Source organism: Gobius niger (assembly GCF_951799975.1).
Source record: "Gobius niger genome assembly, chromosome: 20".
Taxonomy (NCBI): Eukaryota; Metazoa; Chordata; class Actinopteri; order Gobiiformes; family Gobiidae; genus Gobius; species Gobius niger.
This window is the reverse complement of record NC_136871.1, coordinates 26,777,417-26,802,225: the sequence shown is the minus strand read 5'-3', so window position 1 is coordinate 26,802,225 and position 24,809 is coordinate 26,777,417. Positions and strand designations below refer to the sequence as shown.

At 40.8% G+C, this 24,809-nt stretch overlaps 2 protein-coding genes and 1 long non-coding RNA gene across 3 annotated transcripts; 2 read left to right on the top strand and 1 right to left on the bottom strand.

Moving 5' to 3' along the window:
- Positions 1-5,027: 5,027 nt before the first annotated feature.
- Positions 5,028-9,510, top strand: c1galt1lb (core 1 synthase, glycoprotein-N-acetylgalactosamine 3-beta-galactosyltransferase 1, like b). The gene is made up of 4 exons (XM_079578818.1): positions 5,028-5,148; positions 5,340-5,620; positions 7,195-7,859; positions 8,918-9,510. The coding sequence occupies exons 2-4, from the start codon at positions 5,398-5,400 to the stop codon at positions 9,206-9,208; spliced, it is 1,179 nt and encodes a 392-aa protein (XP_079434944.1). The 5' UTR covers positions 5,028-5,148; positions 5,340-5,397; the 3' UTR covers positions 9,209-9,510.
- Positions 9,511-14,764: 5,254 nt separating this feature from the next.
- Positions 14,765-16,055, bottom strand: LOC306979692. Its single transcript, XR_013793955.1, has 4 exons — positions 15,951-16,055; positions 15,765-15,879; positions 15,632-15,676; positions 14,765-14,789 (listed from the first exon to the last, which is right to left on the bottom strand). It is a non-coding gene; the product is annotated as an uncharacterized lncRNA (long non-coding RNA).
- A 3,442-nt stretch (positions 16,056-19,497) lies between these two features.
- apof (apolipoprotein F) lies at positions 19,498-23,487 on the top strand. The gene is made up of 2 exons (XM_079579447.1): positions 19,498-19,648; positions 21,979-23,487. The coding sequence occupies exon 2, from the start codon at positions 21,999-22,001 to the stop codon at positions 23,244-23,246; it is 1,248 nt and encodes a 415-aa protein (XP_079435573.1). The 5' UTR covers positions 19,498-19,648; positions 21,979-21,998; the 3' UTR covers positions 23,247-23,487.
- Positions 23,488-24,809: the final 1,322 nt, after the last annotated feature.

Genomic DNA, 24,809 nt, shown 5'->3' with positions numbered 1-24,809 from the left:
CTTGAAAATGAGTTGCACGTTTCAGTACATTTAGATCTGTAATGACTGGCCAGGCTATATCTGGGAGGAGCTCATAATTTTGAACATACTAAATTATTGCTTGTGTGTCTCGCAAATGCAATAATATGTCTTTAATTAGGCACCTTTTCTATGTTGCACGTGTACTTGTGCTTATGCATTTTCTCCTTTTGGGAGCAGGTTTTGATAGAATGGCCAAGGGATAAACTCTTTAAAAACTTCTGTACAGAGTTGAATTGTTGCTCTTGTCTTTCACTAGAAAACACTGACATTAAAATGTGTTTTTGTACAGGAATAAGGGAGTGCACATACCACAGATATTTGACTGGTTTTGTACAGATTACATTACATACTGAGCAATGGGGATACAATAAACAAAACATTTTTGGTTCATTTATCCTGTTTTAAAAGGACAAAAAAGGTGTACATAGTGTTTACACTAGCGGAGTCATTTTGTCTAAAGACAATAATCTTTTCTTTTCTCTTTAAACAGTCTCTAGTTGTTCTTACATTTTGGCCAAACACTGTATTTAATTGATTTAAATAAGCACAGTTTTACAAATCATATTTTTTTGTCGAATGTGACTAGCTTTGTGTACTTGTATTAGTAGAGGTTTGTTACCTGTCAAAGTTAATTTATGAATAGGGATGTCCCAGTCCGATCACGCAGGGGCGTCGGACTGGGGGGGTAAAGGGTACTGAGTACCCAGGGCCGAGAGCAGGGTAGGGGCCCTCAAAAATACTGCAAAAAGCGTTCTGTATTGTACTTTCTGAGTTTCCTCATAATTGATACTATAAGAACTGAACACAACCGGGCTAAAATACAATGGTTGCTACACAGAATTTTGCACAAACAATGATTGATAATATCTCAGGGCCCTGACACCCCTTTAAAAATGTGCCCAATGGTTCAGCCCACACACCTGCGTTCAGCACCGTGTGCTTCAACTCAGCAGTGACTTGATGAGGTGGACTCTAGTGCAATGACACAGAGCTAAGAAAGGCAGATATTAGTCTGTCCTCGCTCTAATGTGCTTTTATTTAACACTAGCCTGTTCTAGCGGAGCTTAGAGGAAACTTTCTGTCATAAATGACACTTAAACATGAAGTGAGGCGTGTCCTGCCTCTGCCTGCGCTGAGGATGGTGCAGGTGCAGAGGAAGAGCTCCTTCTCTCCTCCTTTTAACCTCTAAAATTTCTCTTTCCTCATATTTATTATAATTGAGCCATCAGGTCAGTACAGTGACAAAGCCACAGGTCGCGCACGCCGTTTTGGCCGAATTAATTATGCTAATTAGCCGCGCGCATTTGGATTCACGCATTATAAATGCGCAGCTTTGGAGACGAGTCAACCTGGTTCTAGTTAAAGGTGGAGCTCGTGTCATTTAGTCTATTCCATAGACTTTAGAAAAAAAATCTAATTCTATTCCAACGTAACTTTTTACAACAGCAATTTACTGACAACACACTTAAAGGTAGGCTTCAAATATGGTGAGACTAAATCAGACTGACCCTTGAGTTTTGTGTTCGCCTGTGGCCACAGAGACATCATAGTATCATCATTTTTGTAAAGTAGCATTTTAATGCCTATTTTAAAGTTTTCTCAGCACAAATATCCCATGTCCCTGGTTCAGTCCTCCTGTTTAATGTGATATGCTAATAATCCTTATGCTCTACCAAAAACTAGCCATTTGCCAATGAAAGTAGAATATTCCACCCTAATCTCAATATCTATGTCACCACAGGATTAAAGGTTATTCAATTTCTGTAACTGAAGCCAAATCAGATGCAATTTCAAGTCAAACATTGACTTGAAACAAACAAATAAACAAACAAACCATGACCAAAGTACTCATCGGATTGAATATTTGTTTGTATATGAAGCACTTTTTTGGCCAACCCATTTTTTCACTTAGTTAAGGTAAATATAATAAAGTTATAATAGAAAATAAATGAACTGCGCTGTCAAACCTCTAAACCACTGCTATGTGGTCAAAGAACATAGAACATAGGGGGGGGGGGATATATAGTACCCAGGGACCAGAATGTGGTGCTACGCCCCGGTCACCATGGCAACACTGTAAAAAAAATATGGTATGTGTCCCATTGGCTTTTTGGATCGGGATGCCATCAACTATTTTTGTACCGAATTTCATCCATTTCCGCCAAACACATTTTTTCCCTTTTTTTTCTTCTGCACCTGGAGGGTGTCACAGTGTCACTTTTTCACATTTGCTGTGTCCAGGGGTGAAAGGTCAACAAAATGTATATTTACGAATTTTAATCAGAGTTTGTTTGTGAGAATGGGAGCAATTTTTAGTTTACGATGAATCACAAAATTCTTCGCAAGGATTGCGGCTTCGCCGCGAACAACAGCCGAAAAGTTTGGATAACTTTTGATGCCCCACATCTTGAGATGAGCTGGAGCGATTTTGAGCTTGGTCTTTTGTTTTGTTGCTGAACATTTGTTAGACAAACCAACTAATGTTAACAACTGTGTTTAACTTTAAAAAGGGTTGCCGCCTATGTCTGACAAAAAACTGGACATTTCCGAAACCCAATCAGTGCCTTTGCTCATAGGCAGTGGCGCCCTTCATATCTAACCAAGACAAAAACTGCCATTCTACAGCAAATCTGGACAAAAAACGTGTGATTGAGCGATATTAGTTTTGCTTTAAGTCCTTACTTAGTGGTTAATGTCCAGTGGTGGAAAGAGGACAGAAAATGTTTACTCAAGCAAAAGAATAGACCTATGTTTAAATATCTCATATTTACCAGGCTACATTTCAACTACTACTATCCCTCAGTTAAGAATAATACAAGTCAAGAAAGTGTTAGCCCTTTCCCGAACTGTCTCAAGTGTTCTGCCAGTAGTTCTTTTAAGGAAGATAGTGATGTGGAATGAATCAGTTAAAAAGACCTTCCTCTGTGTAGGTCAGCAAAACCTGGCCTTCAGAGGCAGATCTACACTGAGCTGTAGGCCAGTGTCTGTCTTGACCTGACAAAATACATCTGTTTGGATGACGTGAAAACTTTGTAGCTTAATTGAGACGCTAATGTTACTCACGTGGGGAGAGATCTATTCTGCACAACATGTATGTTCTGAGCCTGATCACTGACGCATGTGCCCGAGTGTTTATGAGAGTCCATAATACAGTCTCCAGAAGGCTCACTCCAGCCTCCAACTTCAATTAAAAAGGGATAGAATTCCACACGTGTCCAACAGAGGACGCTGAGATCTGGATATTAACAGTATAGCCATGTAGTAAATCTGCCCCAGGGCAGCTGTGGCTACAATAGTAACTTACTGTCATCGCATGTGGAGTGAATGAATAATGACTTTATGTAGCACTTTGAGAAACTGATACAGGCTGATAAAGCGCAATTAGTGTAAACCGTTGTTATTTATTAGGCCACAGTCACACAGAGCAATTAAAGATTATTTTTTCATAAAGATGACATTTTTATTATTAAAGCTGGTGTGCCTGATTTTTCCTGTTCAAACTGAAATCTTTTGTTTTGGACCAAACTTGTTTCTAGCTCTCACAATCCCACCTGTGTATTAAAATTGTTCAAAGAATGTAATGATATTCACATTTCACACCCATATAGAGCATTGAGTGGTGACAAAGTGAAGCAGGGGTAGCCACCCCCCCAGGATACATTCCACTTATTTAGGCTAGATTTCTATCATCCATTGCTCAATAAAACTTAAAGCCACACCGCGTAGAATTTTACGCACTAAATATAATTCAAATTCATGCATTTATTTTAGGACAGATATTTTCATGATTGAAAAATACCTCATAAATGTACACACCAAACATTTATGAGGTTCACCTCTCCTAAAATGTGACTTTACTGGAGGCAGGTACGTCTCCAGCTCGTCTCCATGGAGATGTGACTAAAGGCAGTAGAATTTGAGATTTAAACAGGTTAGGTCCTTATCCTCCATTCTTTTCTTTCACACTGCAGTAACAGCATTTACAGAATGAGCTGGTCATTAGGAGCATGTTTTGTTTTCCCAGCAACAGTATAGTCCAAAATGTTACGCAGTGTACCTTTAAGGTGGTGTCTGTGTTTTGCTGTGTTTACAACATACTCTGAGGTGTGTTAGGATCTGGTTCTTTTGTATCACGCGAGAACAGTTTTTGGATATAGCCAAAAGCCAAAGCATACACTGGAGATAGAAGTCGTCTCAAAGATGAGGCTTTTATTGCCATTGTTCCTAGTTACAAAGTTGTATAACCAGCTGGTGACTTCAGAGAAAGAGAAGAAGTGAAGTCCAGACCTCCGTTGACAGTCTCCTTTTATCCTAGTCTTGCACTTCTCTACGCAGAGAGGATGACTGCCTATCAGTGAGTCAGGTGTTTGTGTCTATGTGTTTGTATATTATCTGTACTTTGCGTTATGTTCAGAATGATTATGGTGTGGACCATTGTCTATCAGCTCATCTCAGTGACATGGTCTTCTTGTTGTGTAGCGTGTAAGCAAAGCATGAGTCAGAGGCTTGTTCAGATTTCGTTAGAATCCTTAAAGGTGGCAAAATAAATGTATTCTACAACACCAAAAAGTCAGCTATCCAGCTTTAACAATATTTAACACAATAAAAGGACTAATCGCCTGCCTTTTATTTTGAAACGTCCTTCCGGAAGTGGTCGTGAAAACGGAAAGCTGAAGCGTGAAACAAGTTACGCGTAGTTTTTACAGCGCTGTTAATTTTGCCAGTATTGCTTTTCGCCGTGGCGTTTGGGTTCACACTCAGGACAGGTTCCTCCGGGGCCTGACGCGGTGTTATGAGAAGGTCGTGTTTATTCTAGATGGGAGAGGCTGAGCTTGCGTTAGCGCTGGGCGACCACATAACGGGAAAGCTAGTTAGCCAGTCCCAGCAGTGCAAACAGGGTGTTAGGCCAAGAGCAGAGGTAAATGACTTTTCATCCGTGTCTGAAGTGCCTCTGCTCACCACAGTGTAAATACTGGGGATCGATTATTGCACTGACGCCTTTACTTGCGAGCGCCGCCGTCGTAAGCTGAGCATGGGCCAACCAAATTCGTGGCATTTCCCCTCAGTCGTGTGGCGGTGGCTTTAGGAGGGACTTGCTGCTGCGAGATGGGGCCAGGGATAAGGCTGGTAAGTAAAGTAAACCACACCTATTTGAGGGGAGTGACACGTTTTCCAGGTGTCGTTTCTCGATTCTTTTTCACTATTGCCAGCGTTGCAAAGAGAGTCACAGTAGTGGGCTCTGGAAGTGACAGCTCCACAGTCACGGGGCCCTACGTGCGCCCACCCCATGTTTGAACAGAGCTTGTTTTCTCCCACAGCACCTGTCCAGCTGAAGGACTGACAGAGCCCGTCACACACGCCGAGGGGGGAGAAAGCATGAAGGCGCTTTGCTCTCGGTTCTCCTTTTACGCCGGGTTCGTGGTGGGAACGTTCACCCTGTACGTGTTCCTGCGGCAGGTGTGGTACGAAAGGTCTGTCCCTGTTCGGTCGAGCAACTACGACAAGATCCACGATTATCAACTTCGCCTGGAGCAGGACAGGAAAGTATGGAAGAAGGATCGATCAGCGCTGTTCAACCTGGAGCACCCACACCGCAAAGGTAAGGAGAGCCTGTCAGGCACTGGAGACCTGCTTCATCTAAACTGGGGGTAAACTATGTCGAAACAAGATGACACAAGTGACCTTTGCCAAAAGCATAGATTTCCTTTCTCCTTTTCGGGCTAGTAACACTGGTTTCTTATGCAATACGCAAACAGTCCAACTTTCAGCAAATAGTTCAAGGCAAAGGCAGAGGCTTAACAAATCACACGGTGGTGCTGAGTGACATTTGAATCCAATCCACTTTATTTATTTAGCACCTTTTGTAAACAAGCGTTTCCAAAGTGCTTTGAAGAACTCCAGTATCCTTGTGATTCACATTTGGATAAGTGACCTTTTGTCTAATGTCTTACTTAAGTACATAACCCCATTGTGCTCCAACTTAATCCTGTTGATCACTAACTCAAAGGCAGCGTCATCGTCTGTGGACTTTGTCACAACAAAAGCAGTGACAGAAAGTAACTTGATTGATTTTCAAGAAACAAGTCATGTCCAAATAATAGTGAGGGTCGTTGTACTTGTCAGAGAAGCTGCAGTTATGGCAAAAGTAAATCATTAGTGGTTGATACTAGTTTATGCTTAAGTTTCACTTTTCTGATTACTTTTACTAATAATAATCTTGTAATACATTATTCTCTTAAATAAGTGCTCTACTAGTGTAAGTCATTGGTGATTTTCAATTGATGTCTGTATCTCACATCCACTCTTTGATTTATTATTGAGCATTGTATTCATATACATTGTCCTTCTGCCTGTTAAGACAATCTGAACTTTCCTTTCACGGGACAACCTGGAAGTCTTATGATATATCAACAAATTTAATTTTGTTACCAACATAATCAAAATGATTTGTTAAATAAACAACTCTTTTTAAAGACCACTGTTCAATTATTACTAATATTCACCAAATTCTGTCCTTATTTCACCACAAACAGCAGCCTTAGCCTCTGTTCTTTTACAGGAGCTTATGCAAATAAGCCATGTGGCTTAAGTTTCTTTCTTGCAAAATGTAAACAAACGTGTGTGTAATGTTGCCAGGTTCAGGTTTCCTATAATTAAACTTTCAGCTGCTGCTGTGGCTCTGACGCTGCGTGACCTGCTTTATACTTTCATATATTTAGGACATACCTCACGTTTTTATTTAATGAAATGTCACGTAGCAAAACTCATTCTGGGATTGTTCTTGGCTCCTCATGGGCTGATGAGGAACAACCCAAAGTTCTTGTGCTATATGAGGTATTAAAGGAAGTATACAGTTCCTAACTGTCATGTGTGGATGCTCCTTGTCATGGCGCACATCTGTGTCATGAGACTAGAGAGTTTCCTAAGCTTACACTTTTTTAGATGCAGCCAATGTTGCATGATTTGTGCTCTCTAATTTCACTTTTTGATTATGTCAGAGATTGATTGGGGAAAAAAACAATTTATCTAAAATGTTCACTAATCTTCTATGAAGATGGTGGTTTACAGTTAAGAAACTATCGTTTTTATAGTGCGACCTATTCGTCGATGTAACAGAATGAGCATCCAAACTGTACCTGTACAGGACTTCTAACTCTTGTTCTGCTCTTTCAGGTGAGGACAGTCGAATGGCAGATGAGCTCTATAAGAAGGTGCGCATCTTGTGCTGGGTGATGACCGGCCCAAATAACCTGGAGAAGAAGGCACGCCATGTCAAAGCCACGTGGAGCCGCCACTGTAACATTGTAGTTTTCATGAGCTCCGTGGACGACCCTGATTTCCCAACAGTGGGTCTGGGCACCAAAGAAGGACGCGACCAACTTTACTGGAAAACTATCCGTGCTTTCCACTACGCCTACGAGCACCACGCCCACGAGGCCGACTGGTTTTTAAAGGCCGATGATGACACGTACGTCATCGTGGACAACTTAAGATGGGTTCTGGCCAATCACTCTGCAGAAGAGCCCATTTATTTTGGCCGCCGCTTCAAGCCCTACACAAAACAGGGGTACATGAGCGGAGGCGCGGGCTACGTCCTGAGCAAAGAGGCGCTGAAGAGGTTCGTCGAGGGGTTTAAGAGTAAAACGTGCACACACACTACCTCGGTGGAGGATCTGGCAATGGGACAGTGCATGGAGAAAGTGGGGGTGGTCGCGGGGGATTCCAGAGACACGGCCCTGAGGGAGACCTTTCACCCGTTTGTGCCCGAGCAACACCTCACAGTCAAGTTCCCCAAGAGCTTCTGGTACTGGAGCTACTGCTACTACCCCATCTCTGAGGTAGGATTTACACGTTCTAATGACTGCACTTGTTAACAACAAAAGCAACAAAAGAAAGCTAGGCTTAATACTGTGTTTGTGTTGGAGTTTTCTTCGTCAACATCCTTGAAAGTCACATGACTGGACTTTCTACTACTATTTGGACTGACTCACTGGCTATGCTGCATCCTTTTTCAAATGCTTTTCAGTAAAGATAAAATGAAAAGCCATGGAGTTAATTTTAACTCAACTATCGTTTGCACATGATGAACATATTTAGACCAATCACATGATTTTGAGTCTTCATGATTTAAATATAAAACCTCATAGCATTTGCAGAGATTTTTTTTATAAAACTTTATGCCATGTGACCCCTGTGGACTTCCTGAAGCCTGTCCCTTGTAAAACATACATTACTGTGTGTCTGTGGTGCAGTTGTTGCGTCAGCATAAGAGCTTGAGAAGTTGTAAAGTTGTGGAAAAAGTGGCCACTGTAGCTGTTCTTTCTCATCCGTGTATTTCTTGACAGTCATTTATTACACATGCCCCTCCTTGCTGCCATTGTCTATTGTATTATCACACACTGAATGGTGTTTAGGGCTTTTGTCCATTTGGACACCACATCTATCTCTCCTGGGTAGGTCTTGGTTTTTTGTTGTTGGAGGAATTCCTTGTCATTACCTTGTCATCAGGTCCTTCCTGAACACCTTTTTTTTTTAGCCTCGGCAGTGTATGAGCTCTGTACTAACTGCTCATTTACGGACGGTGTCACAAGTTTCATATTGTAATTTATTTACAGTCCGATCCCGCAGGCATGAAGCCTGAACCGACCAATGAACTTGAATTGTAGACTCAAGCCCGAAACAGACGTAAATAATTATTTTGTAAGGTGTTAAGGCCCGGTTAGCAGCAGCACGGTGCACACGCTGCCCCAGGACAGGCAGGCCGAGAGGTTTACACCGTGTCCTGAGACAAAGGAGCACATAGCCATGTCCGGGGGTAGTGCCGGTATCAGAGCGCCGGCCTCTCCATGCTTCAGCACGTGTTTCTTTTTATTAAATATGTTCCTTTTCTCCTCAGGGTCCAAACTGCTGCTCGGACATCTCTGTCTCCTTCCATTACGTCGAGTCCAATCTCATGTACTTGATGGAATATTACACCTACCACCTGCGTGCCTTTGGATACAAGTACCGCTACCAACCCCCCGTCCCATCCGGGTACAAGGAGCTCCTGGACTCTCCTCCCAACGCCCCCCCTGCTCCTGCTGCTGCTGCTGCCGCCATGGACCCACAGCCAGACCCTGTCCCAGACAAGAAACCAGTCCCGGACGTGTCCGACAAGGACCAGTCAGTAGAAGCAGCACATAGTTGAGACCATTGATGAAAAATCGTTTGAAACTGAAGGATTTTGTATTTTTGTTTTTAAATGTTCTGGAATTTAACCTTGCATCATATCTGAGACGGTTCCGCTGATATGGAGTCAAGGATATCCGCCGAGTATATGAAGAGTCCAGGGAAGTACTGCAAGACTCACTTTTGACCTGGTTGTTTTAAGTTCATTTTATTCTAAGCAATGTTTTATCAAGTTGTTATTATACACACAAGGCACATGTCAATAAGTTATCTCGGGAAAAGGTCATTTTCAGCTACTTGATTTACAAAGGGAAAGTTGCAAACATCATAGAAAATGAAACATCTTAATATATTTATGTTTGAAATATTTTAATGTAATCCTTGTATTATGTGTAGGTATAGTTTTAGCTATGAAGAGGTTCTCAAATGTAAGAGTAAATGCCTAAAACAAAACTTTTCTTTATTTACTCACAAAAAGAACACACATTTGAAAGCTAAGAACCTCCTTTAAATAAACGTGTCAACTTCTATATTTCTGGGGACACCGATTATGACTAAAATGAGACTTTTCAGCAATATACTATATACTATAACTTGTTGACATGAGCCTGCCCTAAGTATTAATGGCTTTTAAACGATGTAATGTATTCATTTTCTATGAAGATTTCAGGATTTCTTTCACCATTTTTGACCAAACCACAATGGGGTGACGTCTATAAATCATACTTTCCTTCTGGCCTTAGGACTGACGCTGACAAACACCGGCTCTGAAACAAAAGGCTGCCTATAATTTCCTTATCATTTGCTTAGTGAACAATGCGGTTTAAGTTTACAAGCTTGTTTTACCAGCTGGTCCCCACCCTGTATTTATACTGTAAGTTACACTGTAAGTGTAAGTCTTCAGTGGGGCAGTACTATATTGGAATTGGAATAGATCAACAACAATGAGATGCTATCCATTGTGTAATTTTACAGTTTTATTCTTTCAACCCAAATGTATAATCTAATTAGCCTGTTATATTCCTTTTTTCTGATACTTTTTGCTTTGTCTAATGTGGTGAATGACTCGACTAAGCTTTCACCTCATATTTGCAGGTCTTACCACAATCTAAACCTAGGGATGCGACTGCGTTGACCAAAGCCTGTTTGTAGATCCATTAAGTCAGCTGTGATGAGCCTGTTTACATTTGGCTTGTGGGCTAAAATTGCTGTGGGAGAGGTTCACTGTGGCGCAGATCACTGCTACACAATTAACTTAATGGCCATCGTTAAAGTGCTTCTGACAGGTTTTAATGCTTTTGAAAGTATGACTTATCTAGACGGATTATAGCTGTTGTAATTAATAATTATCATTTTATTTCAGTGAAGCAACAATTTTAATGAAGAAATGTTGGGTAGAAAAGTTATTTTTATTTGAATTTTTAATCTGCTGACAGGAAGTGACATGGATGGAGGTAAAGTTCCACGGCAGTTTGACTTGTTTCCCATTGACTTCACATGGTCGGCACGGCAACAGCTTAAAATGGTTTGCCTCTATGTCACTTCCTGTCAGTGTCCAATAAGGAAGTGAAACTATAAACATCACAAAAAGGGCCAAACTTAAGAGAGCTCGGTACAATCTGAAATATAATTGTGTTAAACAAAAAAGTCATATGCACTTAAAGTGGGACTGGGACACTGACCTGACGAAAACAAATTTCCATTTAAATAGAATACTGCATTTTCAGTATTCGCATGAGTTCTAACTCTAAGTAACTTATAGTCTTGAACATCTGCCAAATATTGTAATCAAAGTCAGAAAATATATACATTTTCAATCAGTTAAAAATTACTAAATAAGTCTTTTCTTATTTTCTTCGTCTTTTCTTTGCCAAAAAGTAAAAGCAAATAATCAACTTAAACTAGTAATTTCTTGTGAGTAAAATGAATATCTTTCCCTAGTTGAGTTTTAAATATCAGGAGTTTTTTCATTATTTTATTTATTATTTTTGTCCCCTGTAAAAGAAACTTGAGTGCGTGTTGCACACCTGTGTAACATGACTCCGCCCTTTCATCCCATTGTGGTTTCCAGCACACCTCTGAGTATGAAGAGCGAGCCGGTAATTGTTTTGTGAAAATCCCACGGGTGCACCCAGTTCCTGCTGACTTCCCTTCTCAAAGCCTCCTGACTCCACATCTGCGAAAAGCAAATGTGTTTCACTAGTTTGACCAATTCACCAGGAGTTTTTAGATGAAGTCGTTCTGGGGGTTGAGGTGTTGAGGAAGAAAGTTTTCTGAAATGGGACCCGCCTTATAGATACATTATGTCAGTTGATAGGGTACAAGAACTGTCTGTGCAATGGTCACTATTTCTACTTTTCTTTCACGTTACATACTGTCTGCCGGCCAGGGAGCATGCGCACTGCAGCACTTCTACTCTTGTCCTGCCTAAAACTGACCAAACGCGGACTATATCAGAGCTAAATCTTACAAAGGTGTTTTTAGCCAATATCCAGACAAGTCCATGTCTATGAAAATAGATATTTGAAGCCAAATACATTTCTTTTTAGAAGCTGTAGTGCCCTTTCAGCCAAACACACAGAGTTCATTACACTCTACCATTACAATTCTGTACCCGATCCATATTTGAATGATTTGTTCTTTGTCATGTGGACTGTTTTAGCTTGTGCCTTGAGAAACGGAGACGCTGCACATACGACTTTGCACTGTGATGTTGTAGAAATGTCTTTCTTTTTTCTAAATAATTGCCTTGGAGAAAGACCCCAAATGGCTCCTGTTTGAATTATATTGGGTATAAATATCAGATTGTGTCAATATTTTGGATGGGCCTAAAATGTTATTCCTTGACCTGGACTTGTTTAGCATATCCATAGACCACTTGATTTTTTTTTACACCTGTTCTGATGCTTCGAAATGTAAATATCTCATCAACGGCTTGTTCGAAAGCAGGTCAGTTGTCAGTCATGTTAAAGTTCTGCATCACCCACCCATCAGAGTGGAGGACAAAGATCTGAGATACCGTATCATTTCTTATTTCATTGAATTACTGTATCATTTCCTATCTCGAGCCAGTTGGTATTAATCTGCCACCACAGACAGTATTTGAAGTTCAGACCAGGTGTATCTAACAAGTGGCCCGCGAGGGTACAACTAAAGGACACATTTAACCAACAGTTGCATTTTGTGCATTTTAGCTGTTATTTGAGTGGGTTTTTTTGTTTTAATTTTAATAAACCACTGAAGTTTTCTTATCTCTGCGACTAGAACAAGCCTTTTTTAAGGTTTATGGCCGATGATTCCAGAACAAAAGACAAAATAAAATTGACATGTATTTCACACCAATGAGACATAACATTATGACCAATGACGGGTAAAGTGTTTTGTTTTTCTCATCAGTTAATGACGAAGCAAGGCAAACTACACTCATTTAGTACAAAAACAATGGACGTTAATCAGGAACATTGGGTTTATTGCATGTGGCGCTGCTGGTCTTAATGTTTTGGCTGACTGGTCTGAAGCGTCCAGCCCTCGACAATCTTGAACATTTTGACTCTGGCGTTAAAAGGGGAAAGTGTACAGCCGTGTATTTATGATCTCTGAATGTATTTATGTTGGACTTTACATAATTGTGTAAATACGCCTTGAGTGTGTGAGCCGGGTCGTTTCCAAGTGAACGGTACTTTAATCACTATGAATAAATGCATATTTTATTGTATGGTTTGTTTTTGCAAGTTCTTTACAAACAACTTCATCCCTGATACAGTCTCCAAACTGATGGACAAAAACAATGGTTTCGTCTTCATTTGACCCATTCAGCAAAGCAGCCGAGGCCACTTGTGAGTGACCCCCCTCCTTCTGTAGACCCCTGTTTTAATGTCAACCCAAATTCAAATCCTTACAATGTATTAAGTATTTTTATCTTCTCTTTAAATATATAATATGCTCGGCCAAATGAAACCATCTGTAAGTACTACCCTAAAAATCATGTTGGGTTGGTCTAAGGAATGAACTGGAAGAGACTTGAAATGAAGTAGCTTGGAGATTTTTTTTTTTTAAATAAAGAAAAGGTAGAAACTAGGCTAAAGCAGCTAGCTGTAAATTAAAAGTAGGGCTCTCAAAGTTAAAGCTTCAATTCGAGATTAATCCCCCCCAAAAAAGTGCATTAATCTTGTTTCTGAGCCACACCTGAAAGACAACACACTTATATTACATATTGTAAGCCAGGGGTCTCATGATGAGGTACTTTTATGAAACAAACGTGACAGAGAGCTACTTATACATCAAAAAAGGCTTGTGTAATTGTGACATTTCAATGAAAATGTCTTTCATTTTGTCCTGTTACTCTACTTTATGTATCTAAAAGTGCAGTTCAAAATGTTAAACACCAAAGAAATGTATCTAAAATGTGGCTCATCAAGTGCGTGAAGAACAGCTGAAAGCCTTAGGCCTGCGGCTGATACTGCTGGTTCACACAACTGTCCAGGGACTACAGATGAAAAATAGCCCTTAGGCTAATTCTGGCATATTTGCATGTATAATGTATATTAATATGCACTGTCCCTATAATAAATAAATAAATAAATAAAGAGCTGGAGATCCTCGTTATAAACTGTAGGTATTTTCCCTTAGAACTATGAAAAGGAATATTTGGTTTATGAAATGTGAGCTTTAAACTTGAGTGTTTTATGTCGGAAAAGTATTAATAATAAGCATAATTGTTCTCTTTTATCCAAATTTTTCTAAAGTTATGTTCTATGGCGGACAAACATTGTAAAGATACGTAAGTATTTAATGTGTATTTTATTAAAGCCCATAGAAATTCGTTTTTTAATTATGCCACCAAAAAAGAAAGAAATAGATTTAACTTTAGCTTAGCTAAGGCACGAAGGGCATCTGGTGTAAAACTGCGCCAAATGAAATAGATTTTAACAATTTGAGAAATAAACAATGCGGTTACACTTTGATCCCATTGTATTTGCAGTTATCACAAACTAAACCTTGAATTTCATGATCATTTCCTAAACAGGAAAGTAGGTCTGTTAGGTCCTTGTTTAATTTGGTAACTTTTTACACAGGGATTACATAAAACAACAGCGAGAGATTTACTTCAGCGTGGACAATGGCTACACAATGAACTAGGCCTACTTGATCTGAGAAGGATCTTTGTCCATCCAGCTAGAAAAATACTTGTTTGTTTTTTTTCAAATTACAGTTTACCTGCCTCAAATTGAGATAGCTGACTTTCAATGTAACTACTGAATTAATACTCATATGCATGATTTTTAAAACATAAATTTCACCAATAAAAAAACTACCAGCAAGGGTCGTCCCCAAACAGTTAGATTAAAATCACAATCACTGCGTACTCAGTACACAATGTACATTTTATTTCTACGTTTAGTGGCAGGAAGATGTTCAAATCTCGAGGCTCTGGAAAAAAAAAGGATAAGAATTAGAATAGGTCAAAAAAGTTTCTGGAACATACTCACTACACCCTGTTTGCAATGGATGGCTCTGAGCTTCTGGACTGGGAAGACAGTCGGATATTTCTTTACCTGGGGTGCTTTGTTTATTCATGGTGAGGTCTCACTCAACTTGTCCTGCTTAGACAAAGAGAAACCTGTTTATGGTGCTGTGCTCCAATCTCCATTTACGGCCTCTACACATGTCAGTCAACACGTTCACACACACAGCGGGAACCATATGTTTACATACACCTCATACACCTACATACACCTTTATCACTGTCTGACATTAAACCAGGATTAACTTTTATTTTTATTAGAATAAAAAAGTCTTTTTGTCAAATGCCAGAAGAATGAAAGATAGAATTTTCTACAAATGTTGTAATTCCTTTTTACAAAGTCAGTACATACACTAAGGTTACTATACCTTTAAACCAGGGGTGTCCAAACTTTTTTCCTGGGGGGCCGCATACTGAAGCGTACACAGGGTGAAGGGCCATAGATCGGTGGTTATTGCCGCAAAACCTTGGACTAGCAGAGGTTTAAATTGCGCCCACACCTTTATTTATGCTCAAAACCTTCATGCAGCTCTGTCTCACAGTAAAAGGTCAGTTGTTTGGTTAGAATTGTGTAGAATTATTACATTTCAAATAAAAAGGACCATCTCTGATGATGTGTCCCGATTCAGCAAGAAGGCAGAGGGCCACCAAAAATTGGTCTGAGGGCCGCATTTGGCCCCCGTGCTGCACTTTGGACACCCCTGCTTTAAACAATGTGAAAGGCCAGATGACGATGTCATGACCTTGGAAGCACAAGTCTGGTTCATCTTTTGGTGTAACATCAAGACCCTTGAAGGTTCATTGGTCAAACAATGATGGAAATGTCCAGTCATCATACAGATCAGAAAGAAGGTAAACATATGGTTCCCGCAGTAAATCAGACTCATAATACACATTGGTCAAATTTACACGGCTCACTTGCTGTCCTTCCTAAAAGACCTCCCAAGAAACGGTCCAAGATTCCTGCGTATACAAAAACATTACATTGAATATTTGAGCTCTGCTTGTTTAGAGTAGCAGTGAAAAATATGGTTAAAAAAAAACATCTCACTGGTGGTTTCTGGAGCGCTCCTTCGTCCCATCAAACTCACAAAAGTGTCGTAGTCGATATCATCGTCAGACTTCCTCGGAGCCATGTCCTGGACCACACAGCCACGAGGACCCCTCTGGAAACAAAATACAGCCTGTTCATATTAAGATAACGCAGTGAGATGCACAGACTGAGAGATGCTCTCACCACGGACTGAACGTCACTGAAGTCCACTTTGCTCCAGGCCATGACTGGAAACAGGCTGAGCAACAGCAGCACAGACACTGAGGCCAGAATACAGCCGTTTGTCATTCTCTGCATAACTCTGACACCACGATGGCTCAGTGTGCAACAGAGGTCACTTGGATGTTGAGGGTTCTCTGTCAACGGCATGAAATAGAGAAACGTTCATTTAAAGGACCCAAAAAATACTCATGTAAAAGTAAAAAAAAAAAAAAAGCTACGTGAGTACAGAGTAACTGTTATAAAGGTGTGAAAGAAGTAGGAGAGAGACTGGGTTAACCAGAGGGGGGTTGAGAAGCCAAAATATTCACTCAAGAGTAAAGTTTAAAATAATTTTACTCACGTATACGTAAAAGTAGTGAATCAATGACTCCAGTAAGAATAAAAAACAAAATGCTTCGTGTCTGAATTATGTTTCAGTATAGTGACATAAATATGAGGAACAAAACAAGAAATTATGTAAAAATAAAATATTTTCAAAGAAAATGATCAAATGAGCAATGATCAGAGAAAGGATTTGGATAAGGGCCAAACCAATTTAAAGTCAATGTTTTTCAACAATCAAAATATCTGTAATTGAGTAAATGCTTGTATTTTTCATTGGATTAAATGTTACGTGGAGTGGCTTTAAAGATTACTCAAAGCTGAACAAGTAACTTTTATTGAATTACTCAAGTCACAGCAGATACTTCAGCACAATATTACTCAAGTTAAAGTAAAAGTTCTGTATCATAAAACTCCTCTAGAAAGTGCAGTTACTCATTAAGTGAATCCTGCACGGGAGCGTGAGAGTCCTGCCTGCCTCTGGTTGGAACACAGGTTGGAGAGAGCTGTAAAACTGTGAAAACATGAGGCTACAGTAGAGATATAAAAACAATGTCAGTGTTTTCTTAGCTTCTCTGCTTACTCAGAATTGTGTGTGGATCAAAATGCACATGCAAATGCAAATAATGCTCTGTGCTCTTGCCTCTTAAACTCACCTGTATGACGTACTGTACTTGGCTGCTAGAGCATATTACTATAATTAATAGTATTGGCAGCGCACGTTAGTTTGTGTGAAGGCCTGTCTTACTGAGTTGAAGAGAACTATCTTAAATTATAGCTACAGCGCTGAACTAACTCCTCCATCACTCACGTAGCCACAGTTATTGTCACAATGATGTGGTTATAAGACATTCTGCAACATCATTCTGTGTTCATTACTGTCGGTCGTGAGCTAAATGGCTCACAGATGCTTGGATATAATGGCACTCAGTAAATGTATGAATGTAGACCTGTAATGGAAGTGACTCTGGCAGGAATTGATTAAAAAAAAATAGATATATTTTTTTAAATCGAAGCCGCCTAATATAATTGGTTTATTTAAAATTGTAGAACAGATAAAATCATTGTTTCACTATTGGTAAAACAACTCATGGCAACCTTTTTATAAACGTCCAACCAACAGATAACCAACAGAAAACATAAAGGTATCAGGTGATAGTGATATTAAAACACAGAAAACAACTAACTTGGACATCTTTGAATATAAACATCATCAATGCAAATATCAAAAGTCTTACCTTAACTAATGGTTCTATAGTCATCCTCGTATTTCATTCCTAACTTCATCCATTCTTATACTTTTTCACCTGAAATGTTGTCCTATCAGAGCTCCTCTTCCATCACATGCCTCTTATGCTTTTATTTATTCTGAAAAGGTGTTCTTCCACTTAATTAATCTCAGAGGACGCTGTGTGCATCATCTCCACACAGTGTGATGAAGACTTGACGTTAAGAAGAAACTGCTTCATTGGACATTTTCATGGTCTTATTAATTACAGTCAACCTATAGAAAGCAGTGCTTATAGTAATATTCTATAGATGCAATATGATATGAAGCATTTATGTGGTTTGTATTGATTTATCTTGATAATGAAACATAAAAGCCAAGTATTTGTTCTTTCTGGAACCCCAGAGTTTGGTGTTTTTATGCACTGTCTGGTGCTAAACTGCTGCTGACCCACAGCTGCCCTGAGACCGACTAAGAGTAGAAGTCACTTTGACTGTCACTATTCACAGACATTCACAATCACAGGCAACAAACAAGATGATAGTGGGAAAAAAATCCCAGCCAAGACACGGGCAAAGGTCTTCCCTGGCGCATCCAAGACATACCAAGGAGGAGCAGCGGCTCTACCACAGGCTTCTCTGTGGGAACTGAGCTTACCCGGCCTATCTTTAAAGGAGGGGATTGTCATATCTTTGGATTGTGTCATTAAGACTTCATATTGTAGGAACATATTCAAAAAAAATGAACTAATGGATAATGTAAAATACTAGAGTTATTGTTAACATAGGAGCTGGAAAATATGTAGCGCCTAGAATGTACTACAGAAGAGTAATACAACATTTCCTTATGTCCTGCTGTAAAAAGAAAAAAACATGTGTGGCTGACTAATGTACTAAATCAAATTGTAGTGTTGGCTTTGCTGGTCCTAAAGCTCTGTGATGTTCATTTGTAGCATTAGGCGAGGTTCGGTTTCAGTCGAGATTGTCAACTTTAAGAAAAACTGCGTGTTTCGGAAGAGAAATCCAATAGCTTGTGAGGGAGTCAGAAAAGAGGCTTTGGCTGTCCTTGGATCCACAGCACTGAGCTGGAGGGCTCTGCAGACAGACACACAACTGAGGAGCTTAAAGAACTGGAATCTGAATAGAAAGATCATGGTCTTTTTACAGATAGAGAATGACATAAAGTAATGCCAACCCAGTAACCCTCTTAACTCTTTGTATTGTCTGTGTATGTTTGTATAGTTAATGTTGTGATCATGGCTTTTCCAGAGGACTTTCTGTGACGTGCATTGTTCTTATATGAAATTCTCTATATTTTTAAGTTACTTTTTTCTTGTTTTCTATTTATTTTCTCTTCCTGTGACAGCATCTTTGCATGTGGCTGTCTCACTATGCACCCAAACAGCTTTGATCTTGTAATTGCCTGCTTGATTGAGGGAAGAAAACGAATATAATATGCCTGCTGCTATTAGTAAATTTAAAATATTATTGTCGTCAGTGGAAAATGATGTCGTATTTCTTAGTTGCTGTGGGATTTTCTTCGTCATTTTCACACTTCTTTTTTTTTAAACGTTTTTAATGAAGTAGGTTTATTTTGATGATGCGAGGCAAACTCACCACTTCCCTCAGCAGCTTCAGCCTCTGATTAAACCTTGGTTTCACAAACCAACTCCCTAAAGACATGGCTGTGAATTCATTTGATTGTCTGTTTACTGTGTACAGACGTTTGTGTTAATCCCCATTATATATTTTTTTTAACATAACGGGGTCATGTTATTTGGGTCGACAACAAAAAAAACTAAAACCTCAAATAAGAAAAATCAACTTGGGCAATAAGGGCAACGAGAATACCAGCGTAGACAAATAAACTACTTTCTAAACCAATGGACTTTCGCCCACGAGAATCAATATTCAGGCCCAGAGCTCCACGTCCGTGTCAAGTAATGAGGCCATCTCCAAAGGGGGGCGCTCTGATTGGACAACAACACAAAGACAGGCACTCTGCATATTTTAGGAGAAAAGAGGGCGAAACAAACAGGACCAGAGCGGCTAAGGACATCTTTCTCCTGTCCCAAACCACAACCAGGAATCTGCACTGCTTCTATTGAGAGGTAAGGGCGATGCAAAGATGTGATGAATTATGAAGCTGCAAGTGGACAGAGCTATTTTAATTCTTGGGCATTAATGTTTCAAAGACAGGACATGTTGGGTGTTTTACTTGAAGAGGACATGCAGGGAAGTGTGTGAGCAGCAGCTTATGAAATGTCCTATTGGATGTGTTTGCTTGTCGAGAGTATAGTGTTGTATTTTGCAATTAATATAATGTCCTAGGTTCTCCGATGAAATACCATCTGTACATGGTATGCACAGCTTCACAGTTCTGTGCTGACGACCCGGTTTCTGGTAATTGGTTGTGATCAGAAGCAGGGCCGTAGCCAGGATTTAAAAAACAGTGAGGTCCGGATAATTCTTTAAACCGGGGGGTCTGGGGGTCCTCCCCCAGGAATTTTTTAAAGATTCAGATGTAATTTCCTGTATTTTAAGTGATCAAAAACACTTTTGTCTCATCCTTGAGCCATTTTCAAAAATTGCTTTTTGTTGCACCGTTTGGGACCAGGAGCCTGAGTGAATGTGTGAGTGAGTGGATGGAGGTCGGACATGCAGATGGTGCAGACTGACCTCACTTCCATCAGTCTGCCCCAGGGCAGTAAGTGCAGCCGTGCACCCCCTGAAGTTTTAGGTGACGAGTCACGTACCCCCTACTTTGACATGATGAATATCACAAAACAAAATATCTATTTAACATCTATTTCATCCATTATTACTGTGAAGCAGGTTTTCCAAACAGTTTTACTCGCCTGAGTGAGAGGCAATAAGAAGGTCTTGTCCTAAATAAATACTGAAATATTAAATGAAAATTGTTTTGAAAACGAGGCTGTGGGTGTGAATGTGTAAAGCTGAGGGTTTTGCTTTGGCTCATTCTGAACATCAGACTCTGGTTTGGACTCTGCGCTCTGGCCCCGCCCCCTCTGCGCTCTGGCCCCGCCCCCTCTGCGTCGCCCTCACTGTCAAACCACTGGAGCTACAAAGGTGAATGCGCTGGTTTAAGCTCTCACTAAAGCGAAGATCATTTATATGCAGGACAATCTTTGCATGAGACAGAAACAAAGTGAGCAGCAGAGGAGGAGCAATGATGAGGCACAGACGCTTCTCCTCTCGCTCCTCAGATCAGAATGAGGAAAACTCCTGTTGTAAATCGAGGTCACCGTGACGGCGCGCGCACTGACTCCTCTCTCTTTATGACAGAGAGTAAAGAAATTGCATCTGGATCAAACTTTGGCGCGGTTCATGCGCTGCTGTTGTAGTGAGGCTGACGCACAGCCGCGCCCCCGCCTCCGCGGAGTTTTACGCACTCGGGTCCAAAGCGGCTCATGAGGTCCGGTTTTAGAGTGGACACATTTAGGTTCAGAACAAGCTCATCCACGTCTGAATTAGAGGCTCTTCCGCCTGTAGAAGCGCGTGTTTACAACATTCATTTGCGCAGGATTCAATGTGTAAAAAAATAAAAATAAAAAAAAAGCTAAAATTTTACCGAGGTCCGGACCTCGGTGACCTCAATGGTAGATACGGCCATGATCAGAAGTGCTGGAGTCAGGGCAACAATTGGCGCTTCGACCCCAGGTTTTGATTGTGGAATGATTGAAAGGAACTTTGAGAATCCACAAAAGTACAACCACTTCTACCCCTTCGAGCTTCTTCCTTTATTCTTAGTCATTTGAAAGTTGATTTCGGACCACATTTGTATTTTGAATGCACATACTCTCACGCGTCCTCCATTTCAATCATCAGAGCAACTTATACGGAGAAATGGGCAACTGTGGAAACTCACCCCCCGATTTCCAGCCAGAATCTTGGTCAGGAGTACCTAGCTGTAAGAGCACCCTATTAGCACAAGGCGTTTCCACACAGTTATGCCTGTCATCTCCCCCTGGTGTCTCAGGCCAGAAAACCACAATTACAACTTCGCTGCCACCAGGTCAGAGGTGCAATACACACTTAAGTAATCACGAAGAAGAAGCTAACAGGCTAATGGGCAAAGCTAGCTGTGCGCCACTTTAGCAGTATTTACAGCCAAGTTTGAGTGAAAAAAAAAAGATCTCCATTGTGCCACTGAGTTTTGGCACAATGTACAATATCCCTCTCTCTCTTTGTCTTTTCTGTCAGCGAAGTATTTTCTCTCACGGACAAAAACAATGCAACATGCTACAACACTTGCAGTGGCACTTATGGCCTGTAGGGGCATGAGTTACTTAGTTCTGCTTTAAGTTGTGAGGCAAAGGTTATGGCCACTTGGGCGATAGCTTAAGCCTCACAAAATACCCCCATTACTATTTGTGTATATATGAAAATATACTTAACAATAATCATGTCTTTTTTTCAGGTTTTGCAAACAGCGCAAAGATGACATCTCAACTCAAGTGGCTCTTTTTGATCCAGGTCTTGTTGACCCATGAGGCCTCGGGTCGAGCTTCACCTCCTCAGACACCAACAAACAAGCGACAACTTCCCCAAAATCACATCCCGGAAGAAGCTAGGAGTGGCTCAGCGCTAAATCATCTGATTTCAGGGCTGCAACCTCGTGCTCTATCGGCGGACAAACTCCTATCTTCCAAACAGGAAAGGAGCCAGTCTGCCGCACGCCTGACCGCACATCTCAAGGCAAAGCTTCAAGGACAAAATCAAGATTACCTCAACATCCAAGGCCAAGTCAGCTGCATGGAGTTAATGGCAGCGAGCACAGTGGACGATTCGCTTTCTCATGCGTTGCCTCAAGAACTTCTGGGCTTGAGTCTGGTCCCAGTTTTGGTTGTGGCAAACTGTCCCAAAGAGGCGCAAAGTTTGGTGGAGAAGCTGTACGACCTCCTAGGGGTGTCCGATACCGAGCAGCTTCTTCTTGATCTTGAAAGCTTGATGGAAAGGAAGCTATCCAAGATGGCAGCTTCAACAGAAAGTAGAAATCAAATTGAACAAAACATAGATGCGGTGATGTTTAATATTGAGCAGCTGGCGCAAGAGGAGGATGCCGCAGTGGGGCAAAGACAGAGGTGTGATGACTGGGCTAAGCTCAATGGCACTATGTTGATTGGGTCGGGCATCGAAGGCCCAAATGGAAGTCTTGATGAAGCAGTGCAGCAATGCGAACAGATGGGGGCGCTCTGTGCAGGTGTGGCTCACAGCAAAGACCAACCTGGCTGCTACCGAGCAGTTTTGAAAAAGGGCAGTCGGATTTTACCGTCTGACTCCGAATCGTGGTTACTCCAATGTCGAGAGTTGGGAAGTCGTGTCAGGCGAAGCCCCCAGAGAAGACGGTGCTTCAACAGAAAAGAACAGCAGGTTTACGAAGTCACACAGTGGATACCGGCGGTTAGCACGCTGTACAACCTGGGCACGGCCGTCTACTACGCTTCGGTGAACTGTTCGGAGACGGCGAAAGAGAGGGCCATTCTGTCTGCGGTGGACCTGGGGACGGACGCTCTGATGGTGGTGACGGGGGGTACAGCGGGGGTGGCGGGGTACGCGTTCGGGGCGGGCGTCAAAACTGGAGTCAAAGCCGGAGTGAGGTACATGATGGACGACATGAAGGAGGAGGAGGGAGACATCGTGGTGAACCAGTTCAGATGGGATGACGATTCGGTGACGTTTCAGTAGAGAGTTATAAAAGCCAACACACTCGAGTCTTTATGTCCTTAAACCATGTCTGTGTCAGGAAGTTGAATTAAACTGTTTTCATGCCGATCAAAAAATATGCACATTTTACCACATAGTTCATAAAAATGGTTCATCATAAATAATAAGGTGCACACTGAACGCAGCGGTCTACTTTTGACAGCTAAATTTACAATTTACTCTGTGGCTGGCAGTGGTTCATTCCCTTTTTTTAAACAGCGATGCCCAGTGTTTGTAATCCCCAAAGAGTGCGTTTTCCATTCAAACTCCCAGAATTTGGAAACCCCCTGAAAATAACCCTCGATAGATTTGTCTCCTAATTCTTCAAGAAAAAAATAAAGTTTGGTACAGGGCCTTTAAGTTGACTTTCTCCAATTGTCTATCTCCATTTTCATGTCTGGAGTGCCCCCTACTGTTCAATGGGATGCACTGATGTCAAAAACAGTCAATTCCGGTGAGATCCTTTTCTTTTTGTCTCATCCCCTCTCTGCATTCTCGCGCAAAAACAGGTTTTGTGGACCTCACCTGAAACTTTAGAGGCACTTGAAAGCGCAGTTGTTCATCCATGAGGTGACAGGCAGAAGAGCAGGATGGTTTATTGACGATACAACAACCAGCCATCATAAGCGTCAGTGCAACAACCTGCAGAACGTGGCAGAAAATCTCAGGAAATTGCCAGTGTGGCATAATCACAACAGTTCATTCCACTAGCCTACATACTTTACTTTGTTTGTAGGTTTCCTTTTTGCATTGTTTAATACAAATGTAGATTGTATTGTAGATGTTTTGCACCTCTAATTACCTTTTTATGTTTAAATCGTTCTACAACATTTCTCTGCCTCTTCTCCTATATAGAGTGTCTCGTACTAGATCGATTGTGTTGATTACTGATGTTTTTAAGGTTTTAACATGCCTTGGAGTTTTTAAAGTCAATTATAGTAACCTCAAAATCCTGCTCGCTTGGTGTTAATTTTCTTACATTGACACACTTTTCCAGACAAAAAACTTCGCTCCATGTGGATCAGAGTGGGCACAGCATCTCGAGGTGGAGGTGAGAACTACTGTACATAAAAAAAAAAACTATTAGCAGCAGACTTTGATCCTAAGGTCTCATGATGATTTTAGAAAGGCTTTGTAACTTTAGAATCAGAATCTATCCTACATAAAAGTGTAATAGCCTTTAAATGTTGACTTCTGTATTGTGCTATATTAAAGCTTGGGTACCAGATTTTTTTGTTTTGGCCCAAATTAATTTCTAGCTCTCACAATCCCTCCTGCACATTCGAAAAAAATTGCACAATTTAGATTCTACTTCTATCTTCCATCGCTCAATAAACATTTTGGTGAAGACCATGCAATAAGGTCTGTTTTTTTACATACTCTTGTGGCAAAAATAAATGTACTCTACAACAAAAAAGTCAGGTACCCCAGCTTTAAAGGGGCTAGATGCAAGTTAGCCATTTTATACTCACTACTGCCACCTCAGGTCATACGTGTAACTGCAGCTTCTATATTAAGCCCGTTCATGTCGGCACTTCGGACCCG